At 38.7% G+C, this 10,636-nt stretch overlaps 1 protein-coding gene across 1 annotated transcript; it reads left to right on the top strand.

The window, feature by feature from the left end:
* Positions 1 to 9,287: 9,287 nt before the first annotated feature.
* On the top strand, positions 9,288 to 10,340 carry LOC136841154 (uncharacterized). The gene is made up of 2 exons (XM_067108198.1): positions 9,288 to 9,723; positions 9,835 to 10,340. Exons 1-2 carry the CDS (start codon positions 9,288 to 9,290, stop codon positions 10,338 to 10,340), a joined length of 942 nt encoding a protein of 313 aa, XP_066964299.1.
* The last annotated feature ends 296 nt before the right edge of the window (positions 10,341 to 10,636 follow it).

A 10,636-nucleotide genomic window follows, 5' to 3' on the forward strand; every position in this document is an offset into this window, starting at 1 on the left:
ATTTAGGGGAACCATGTGATGCTGTGAGCATGTAATTTTTTCACTGTAAGGAGTTGTGTAAACTTTGAATATTTTATCAAGCTTAAAAACAACTTGTCAAAACAACTCAACATTGTAAACAAATAAATTTTACACGATAAGACTATGTGAGTTATTTCTTCATAAATGAGAGAACAAAATAAAAACTTTAGTCATTATTAATATGAAAAAGGGTGAATAAGATTTTCTATATAATTTTACTTACATTTTTAATTTGCTACTCACCTTGTTCTCACACTAGAGAGCTTAAAAGATCAGAAAATTATGTGACCTAACAACTTGGAATGAAGTAAAATAAAGATTTGCTTTCTAAAAAAATCTTAAGTAGAAATGCAGGAAGTTCACTGATTTTGTCGTAAAAAATTTGAAAAATCACTTCTTTCGGCAGTTGCAAAACTTACTGAGATGGAAAGTTTTAAGCATATTTCACTATGTATAGCTTATATGTTAGCGTTCTCCTTCACTCATATGTGCAACTAGCTTCATTTTCAGAATCTAGGCCAAGCAATGACTGAAAACTTCAATGGTCTCGTAAAGGAAGAGGGAGTCGTTATCATAGTAATAGCCCATCAAAATATTTGCAATTTGGACAATAAAACTAAAGTTTTTGTTCTTTGCAATTTTATTTGAACAAATGTCTCAACACTGGACTTCGTGATTACGCCAGTATAGACATAATCTAAAGGGATGAAAGACCAAAAAAGGGTCCACTAACTTTGAAATTTATGTAAATGTCAAAATGCGTGCTTTAGACGTCTTCCGTTCTACCCAGAGAAATATTTTGTTCATGTTTATTTACATCTTCAAAACATTCAACTGCTTATTTGGCTATTTAGATCAATCACAGAATCCCTGAAAATATTACCTTACCTTCACGTGCTGATCTTGAATTCAGATACACAGAAACTATCTGGAAATTCGTGATTCTAGTCACTACCATTTTGCGTTCTTTACTCAATTCTTGAAAATGACTGGAAGATGCTACCCGTTATATATCATTCAAAACCAAGCCAAAAACTGAAGGGATGTTGACGAGATGCCTTCAATTCGTTAGACATCGATAACGATTTGCAGCTCACTTTCCTGGTACTCGGTAGTCTTAGACCTATAAATAAAAAAAAAATTGGAATCAATCAAATTAAACTAGCAAGAAAGTGAGCAGTATGGTTTTGGCACAGAACTGTACGGTATATAGCGCAGACTTCAATTCTTATTTAATTCTGAAAATAGAGAATATGAAGGTTTCCGCCATGCCATGAGGCAATATGAACTTTACAGATCATAACGAATAACTGCTGTTATGTTAAACTGGTTACTGGTGTATGATTAATAACGAGAATTTCATCAGGAAGGCACAAAATCAATGGACTTTCAACTGGTACCTATTTAAGCTAGGGTACTAGATACAGCGTGATAACATTTAAACAAAAGGTGTTGATGTTTCAGATTAAGCCAGAGAGAGGAACATTGCTATATTGAAGGTGGAGTTTGTTGTCATTCGTGGAGGGGATGTTGTGGGTGGGGGGTCGGGGAGGAGTTAGTCAGGCCATGTTTGCAAAGGTGCAGACAAACTGCAGGTTCTCTCTCCGGAGACTCTGGAAAAAGGTTTGGTCTCAGACTCTGGGAATTCCCTAGCAACGCTCACAAAAATTTCCAATTCTCTCTCTCTCTCTCTCTCTCTCTCTCTCTCTCTCTCTCTCTCTCTCTCTCTCTCTCTCTCTCTCTCTCTTTGCAAGCCATATTTTTCTGTTCGACGTCTCATGTACAAAGGGGACGCCCACTATCTTTCCAGTTAGAATGAGAAGATTCATTTTTACATGGAGAGTAATTTTTTCTTTACTGTTGAATAGGATACTGATGAATTGTATATTTTCACAATTATTATTTTGTGTAGTATTGGGTTACACAAATACATGGAATAACAAAGTCTTAACACTGTAATTTATATACTTCGATCTTCAATTGGTTTCCTTATGAATTGTATGTTTTCACATTCATTATTTCATGTATTATTGGTCACTCAGAATATATGCAATGATTAAAGGCTTAAAACTGCCATTTATACACACACACACACACACACACACACACACACACACACACATATATATATATATATATATATATATATATATATATATATATATCAACCTTCAAATAATTTCTTCACTCAAAGAAGATGGCATTAGTTAATCAAAAGGTTATTAATGTTTTCGAGAGTGCTTCAACTAATCAAAGCGAATCATATATATACAGGTTTCATACCGGCTGCCAATGACGTCATTAAATGAGATGATTGGCACTTCTGAATTTGCGTAATGGCCAACTTGCTCTCTCTTTCTATTTCCCAAAAGGGTAATTCTAAGCCGGCTGTCCGCGGTGAGCTAGACTATGGCAATTGACGTTTTCCTATGTTATTTTATTTTAAATTCTTGTAAAACAAGAATTTAAAGTAATAATATTTTGTCAGCCGGCTGTAGCTAAGCTGTCATTGACCTTTGAAGACACGGCTTGGATTGCCTAAGGCAGGTAGGTCTAAGCCAGCATTCTGCGGCAATCCCCACCCCTCCATAGCTAATACGGCAAAATTGTAACCTGAAACACCCTAAAAATACCAACATAACGTACACTAGAGGTGTTTACTAGTTACAATTTTTGCCGTATTAGCTATGAAGGTTGGGGCGGGCTTGGCGCGGAATGCGGCTTAAGACCTACCCTGCGTTAGGTAATTCAAGTCGTGTAGTCTTCAGGTCAATTACAGTTTTAGTTGCAAGCCGACCGACAAAATATTACTTTAAATTCTTGTAAAAGCAAACAAAATAACATGAAAAACATAATTGCCACAGTCTAGCTCACCGCGGACAGCCGGCTTAGAATTACCCCCAAGATATAAAATCTTCGGTTACCTTAAATCATGGTGTAACATTAAGCCATTATAACTTTTCTGAAATCCCAATACAATTGACATTAGTCTCTTATGATAGTTGCACTTTTACATCAAATTTTACATTAAATTTTAACAGAAAAGTACGTAGAATTCAAGTCTTAACTTCCAGCTATTTTTATCCACACAGGTAATTTTTAAAATCATACGTGTTTAAAAAAAATACAGTTATAATATACGGTTTAATCAAACCTAACCTAACCTAAGTCAACAAGCAATTGGCCAAGGCTTTGCAGGAAGCGTCGGTTCCAAGGCTATATAAGCTTTTTTTCTCATTTCTAACTTATTTGCGTCATTTTGGTGGAATGCTTACGATAACTACCCTAAAACTCGAAGGGATTGACACATAAATGGGTAGGTCTTATCTTCAACTTCTCGTACAGATTAATGTTGTTTCTGAAGAGACAAGGCTAGGTAAAAGAAATAGATCACAGGCAGTGGCGTCGCTATGGGGGTGCCAGGGGAGGCCCCAGTCAGATGCTTTCCCACCCCACTGGCCCCCCAAGTTAAAATTCCCTTTGTAGCTAAACTTTAACCCTTACAGTATTTGATATATTTGCATACAGTAAGAGTTGAAAATTAATTGAAAACTGAGCTCCATCATTTCAAGTACAGGTTTACTAATTACTAATACTATTATTTTCCTTCATTCGCATCGATATACACATTCGAGAAGAGTATATTTGCTAATTGCAGAATTGGTACATTAGTTTTGTGTAATTTTCTTTGGCCCCACCTAGGGCCCCCCAACTGATGGAATGCCAGCTACGCCACTGATCACAGGATCGTTAGGACTAAGTACATCAATAGGGCATGGATGGCTCTTTTTAAGAGTTACGGCTTCCCTACAATGGGCTGGGTAATGGAAAAGTAATTTCTAATAGAACTTGCTTTTATGACCAAAAGGGGAAATCTATCATGAATTTAATTTGATTTTCGTACTGTTGTGTCGTGTGTTGGTCACGCCATGCTATTAGTATTGTCTTTAGAATACATTGTATTAATCATGCCTAATTTTCTGTAATTATGAGTTAAGGATTCCCCGTCCCCTCCCCCCCGCCCCCCATTCTACAAAACTTGAGTTACTCAAATCAACTTTTTGGCTACATTATTTCCAAATACAAAACTCTACAGTATTAGGTCCCGAAGCACTGCGTCAGAAGAAAAAGTCTTAAATAAAGTAAGTTTCAGATAATGACAAGGTTTAACTAGAAGCTCAATATAAAATTAAACAAATTTATCAAGTGGGCTTGTTGCACTCAGAATCTACCAGTCTGACTCTACAAGGATTTTAACTTTCTAATACCTACACAAATTCACAGTTGCTATCGACTTTTAAAAGGTTAAACAATGATAAGTCCATATTTAAAAAGAAACATCTCTCTTCTCTGCTTTGGACTTGAGACACTGCAAATACACCTTGCAGAATTCTAGCACTGTCATCACACTAGAACTACGGATGACCTTCAATAACGCTTCTCACCCAGTGCTGTGGGGTATATTTGTATCCAGAACAATGTAGAATCATTCATAGTCTAAATGACTGAATTAATTGCCTGAAAGCTGAACGTAAATTCAACATGTACAAAAAATCTAAAGATATATTTCATCCTATGTTTCTTCCATCTTTGTCAGTAGCCACAGTTATCTACAGAGAACTATTGTTTAATTACGTATTTAAAAACCTAAGCTTAATCCAAATATATCAGTAAAATTATAAACATGAATTTTAATATTGACAAGAACATTTTAATTATAAAGGAAAAAAGCCTGGCCTAACACATTTTTGCTTTAAGTTTTGTTAATCAATAGGTCTAGGTAAAAACACCATGTGCACACAAATATATTCTTATCGTTCCTTTTAAAGAAACTCTGATACCTTTACATATTTCATCAACGGCAAGTTAAACCAAACATTAAGGAAAATCATTACTTGCAACAACCAAAATCAGCAATGACGAATGCACCTTGTAACGTCAGCTGCTCGATAAACAAGTATGCTTAAATGAATCCATGGAACTCGGTGATAATCCAGTGGCGAACAAAGTACACTGATTCAAGGCCGTGTCCTGAGCAAAGTAAATTTTCCCAAGATATTTGGCAAACAAATGGTAAACAAAACGCAAGGTGAGGGGTGACTAGAACGCTGGTTTATAAGCAAAGGAAGCTGAAGACTGGTAGCGAGTCTTGGACCTCTTGGTGTAGTTGGCGGTTGGCTCAAGATCTTCTTCGTTATCATAAGGCAGTCTACTAGAAAACTCAGCGCGTGGTAGAGTTACAGTATGTTATTAATATCAATCCCTCTTCGTCATCATCGTGAAGTCCAGTGTTCAGATGATCTTTTCGGTCTTTTTTCTTTACAAATTTAAATCACAGCGACGATTTTATTTCTTGCATTGATACGGTCATTATTCGGACATGAACATAAATAATATGACGTCCAGTCGACGGCATTTATGACAGCTGCTTAGCTGGTTACCTAACCAATTAGTGACCAAACCACCGTTGTGTAACTTTGCATTGTCTTTGAGCAGAACTGCCAAATTTTATTGTTTCCAGACTGTTGGAATTAAGGAACTGAAAAATTCCTCCAAAAAATATCGAGGACTTGGAAATTTAATAAAACCTGTTGATTTCCACGGTCAAAATATTCATTTTGATCTTTAAAATACATTTTCCCGTCCTATTCAAGCACGTGATAGGCAAGTGCGCTTCCATAGTTATGCAACTTACCACTGAAGAAACATATGTATCAGTACAGGTAAGGCAGACGATGCCCTACTCACTAGACTCTTCGGCAGGTCACTGATGACATGAACCGAGTGCGTGGCAATTATTTCAAGCGATAACTGGTACTGTTATGGAATCTAGGTAGTTAGCTCTAAAAGGTGATTAATAACGACGCGCATATTATTGAACCTGTGTGTTGAACTGAATGTGATAAACTGAATGTGATGTATTGGTGTACATTACGGTCACAAATAAATACCTAGGACCACCTACACATTTCTTTTTATATAGAGTAATGAAAGTTGTTATCTAGCTGATCATGACAAAAATTGATTTATTCTACGTACATGGACACTTACACATAGTTTTAACGTGCCATTAGTTTTCAGCAACGTATGATACAAAAAAGCAAAATAATGCACGGTTCTTAACTATAGCCAAAGACATGGTTTACCCAGAAGTTGTAAATATTCACAATAAGCCTCAAACACACTCACACACCCAGTTTTAACTATTGAATAGATGTTTGTTGATAAACTTTGATGCCGACACTTTTGTTTTCCACAAAAGAATTGCGTTGTATTATAACATCCAAGGTAATGCATAAATTCATTCAAACTATATGATATTAGTTGCACAAGATTTTGAACATTGATCATCAGTCGTGATGTTTCATATACCGGAGAATATAAAGTCAATATTCACGCTGATAGACGTTTTCTAATACAATAGACATGATTATTGAGAACTTTTCATTATTTACGGGTTATTTTATCCTGACAAACTGCCTTTACAAAGATATCTTTGCTTACATTATCTTGTTCTTAAAGATAATTGTGCACTTTTATATAGACTAAGCTTCTCGTTCAAGACTAACTGCCACTCAGATTGGTACACCACTTGACGAATTAAAAAAAAAAATAATATGGAATTCCGATATTCATAAAAAAGGCGAAGCTTCTCTTTGATAGAAATTTTGTGACTGAGCAGTACATTTTTACACCGTGAAAATTGATTAAGAGGAAGTTTCACTTGTCCTAATTTATTTATATACATATATATATATATATATATATATGTATATATATATATATATATATATGTGTGTGTGTGTGTGTACGTGTGTATACATATTTATTTATATATATATATATATATATATATATATATATATATATATATATATATATATATATATATATATATATGTATAAATAAATACACACATATGTATTCATATACACACACAGGTTAATACACATACACACACACACACACACACACACACATATATATATATATATATATATATATATATATATATATATATATATATATATACAGTATATATATTGTATGTGTTTGAGGGTTAATGAGAGTTTAAATGAGAATAAATTGCATTTCTCAGCACACCTCATTAGCTTAACCACACTACAGAAGAAAACATTTTCCTTACACACGTTGAGTCTACCCACAGCCATCCGCCTCAGACATACTTTAATAGAAAGTTCGCTTGAGTCACTTGAAGGCCTTGTTTACTTTCCTGTTTAATTGCAAATTTCATTGACATTCATATCTACCATGAAAAATTTATTAAAATGTCATCTTAGTAGCGTGTGAGAGACCTCTTCGTGAAATTATGCTCGACGCTGACAGAAAGAGGCATTGACTTGTGACAGGGAGAAAAATAAACAATTGCCGTGGCATGGTAATAATGCTGTGTGCATTTAACTCCGAGTGTGAGTTCAAACCACTTGAGGGGAGAAACCTTGTTCTCTTATTTAATAACCGTTGATAATAAAATCAATTTATTATTTTATATACCAGGTAAAGGGATATACGTACAATATTACAGACAGATCAGTATATATATATTATATCATGAGATATATAAATATATAATGTATATATATATATATATATATATATATACTGTACATATATACATATATATATATATATATATATATATATTATATATTATATATATATACATATATGTACATATATATATATATATATATATATATACTGTATATATTATATATGTATATATAATTATATATTACAAATGTCATTTTAACATCAATTATATTCTACATGTGTAACCATTCATACATACTAAAAGCTCTTAATAACATTTACTATGATATATATAAATATTAATATATATATATTCACAGACATTTAGCTACAGATGTCGTTTAACATCAATTCATATCAGTAACCATTCATACATACTCTTAATATTTACTTGTATATATATATATATATATATATATATATATATATATCTTTCTTGAATATATACATGCACAGAAAATCTCATTGTCTCATCTTCTTCACAGTTCATTGTACATTTTCTTCCCTCAGGTAGAGTTGGCGGTGTCAGGAAAGCCGCCATGACGGGGAGAATAGCGGTGCTGGTGCTAGGGGGCTCGTCTTTGGGCCCTGGCTATATCGGTCATATGATTGTGGCAGACAAGAATCCCATTTTCAAAGACGCATCTGGAAACACTTACCTACCCAGGCACTGGATCCTTGAAACTGATGATGAAGTGTCTGAATATGACACTGAAATTTATGGACGCTATGAAAGAAGTTCCTTCCAGCCAAACTGGTCGATGGTCTTTATGAAAACATATACCCAAACATCTACCCAGTTGTTGATGCCATGAAGTATAGCAGTGAAGGCTATTTCCATGAAGGGTACAGTAGCAGCCCTGCCTTCAAGAAACTACCTGCAAATGTTCAAGTTCTTTTCAAAGAAGAATCACAGGATGGTGAAAAGACTGTAAATTCGCCCAGAGCAAGAACTACGAGGGACCTCTCCAGGAAACGAAGAACTTCTCCTCCTAACCTAAATTTAGGTGGACTATTTAAAGGAGGAGGTCTTGGAGGCGGAGGTGGATTTGGTGGAGGAGGTGGGAAAGGAGGAGCTGGTGGCGGTGGTGGATTTGGCGGAGGAGGCGGTGGTGGATTTGGAGGGGGAGGAGGGTTTGGAGGTGGGGGTGGATTTGGAGGAGGAGGAGGAGGAGGACTTGGTGGAGGTGGTGGCTTTGGAGGAGGGGGTGGAGGAGGAGGACTTGGTGGGGGTGGTGGATTTGGAGGAGGAGGGTGGTGGTGGTGGGTTTGGAGGTGGCGGGAGGCGGTGGAGAAGGACTTGGAGGTGGTGGATTAGGGTCTAGAGGGAGGTGGTGGTGGATCTGGAGGAGGTGGAGGAATTGGCGGAGGAGGTGGAGGTGGTGGTGGAATAGGAGGTGGAGGAGGTGGTGGCCTTGGAGGTGGTGGAGGCCAAGGAGGAGGAAGTGGTGGTGGCCGAGGAGGTGGAGGTCATGGAGGAGGAGGAGGTCAAGGAGGAGGAGGTGGTGGAGGTCACGGAGGAGGAGGTGGAGGTGGTCGAGGAGGTGGAGGAGGTGGAGGTCATGGAGGAGGTGGTGGCCGAGGAGGTGGAGGAGGTGGAGGTCATGGAGGGAGGTGGTGAGAGACGGAGGAGGAGGTGGTGGTGGCTGAGGAGGTGGAGGAGGTGGTGGTCATGGAGGAGGTGGGGAAGAGGGGGGTGGTGGAGGGGGCCATGGAAGAGGGAGGTGGTGGTCATGGAGGAGCCATGGAGGAAAGGAGGAGGGAGGAGGAGGGAGGAGGAGGTGGAGGGCATGGAGGTGGTGGTGGAGGAGGAGGACATCAGGGTGGGGGAAGTGGTGGAGGATTTGGTGGAGGAGGGGGTGGAGGCATTGGTGGAGGAGGAGGTGGAGGCATTGGTGGAGGAGGAGGCGGAGGCATTGGTGGTGGAGAAGGTGGACATCATGGAGGAGGAAGTGGTGGAGGAGGAGGTGGAGGCATTGGTGGAGGAGGAGGAGGAGGAGTGGTGGTGGAGGAGGTGGACATCAAGGAGGAGGAAGTGGTGGAGGATTTGGTGGAGGAGGAGGGCATTGGTGGAGGAGGCATTGGTGGAGGAGGCGGACATCAAGGAGGAGGAAGTGGTGGAGGATTTGGTGGAGGAGGAGGTGGAGGTATTGGTGGAGGAGGAGGTGGACATCAAGGAGGAGGAAGTGGTGGAGGATTTGGTGGAGGAGGAGGTACTGGTGGAGGAGGAGGCGGAGGAATTGGTGGTGGTGGAGGAGGAGGACATCAAGGAGGAGGAAGTGGCGGAGGATTTGGTGGAGGAGGAGGTGGAGGAATTGGTGCTGGAGGAGGTGGACATCAAGGAGGGGGAAGTGGTGGAGGATTTGGTGGAGGAGGAGGTGGAGGCACTGGTGAAGGAGGAGGAGGAGGAATTGGTGGAGGAGGAGGCGGAGGAATCGGTGGAGGAGGTTCTGGCAGTGGTGGTGGATTTGGAGGGGGAAGTGGTGGTGGTGGTGGATTTGGAGGGGGAAGCGGAGGAGGAAGTGGTGGCGGTGGTGGATTTGGAGGAGGAAGCGGATTTGGAGGAGGAGGAGGGTTTGGTGGTGGATATGGAAAAGGCAGTGGATCGGGAGCAGGAGGTATTAGCGGAGGAGGTGGTGGAGGTGGAGGTTATGGATCTTCAAATGGAGAAGCTGTTGGTGTTGGCGCTGCCGTTGGAGTAGGGAGTCGTGCAACGGTTCGCGTGGCAGTGGCAACGACGAACAAAGCTGGAGAACAAAAATAGGCCTAGTCGACTGCACAGTTTACTTAGGATGGTTTTTTCCGTTATTAAAACTTCCACAACGATTAGCTTTTGATGCACAAATGTATGCACATTCTACTGTCAGAACTATCTTCATAAGAATATCTGTGTAAGCAACATTATCACATTTTAAGAATTTCTTTTTAAATAACTGTTGCATTCCCTACTTTTATATAACTCTTAAAGAATGAATTTTGTACTAATGGTTCATTACTTGAAGCTACTGCTTACGAACCATAGCTCCATATCATATTTCATTGTTATTGTGAGGTACAGGA

The sequence above is a fragment of the Macrobrachium rosenbergii genome, chromosome 8, assembly GCF_040412425.1.
Source record: "Macrobrachium rosenbergii isolate ZJJX-2024 chromosome 8, ASM4041242v1, whole genome shotgun sequence".
NCBI lineage: Eukaryota > Metazoa > Arthropoda > Malacostraca > Decapoda > Palaemonidae > Macrobrachium > Macrobrachium rosenbergii.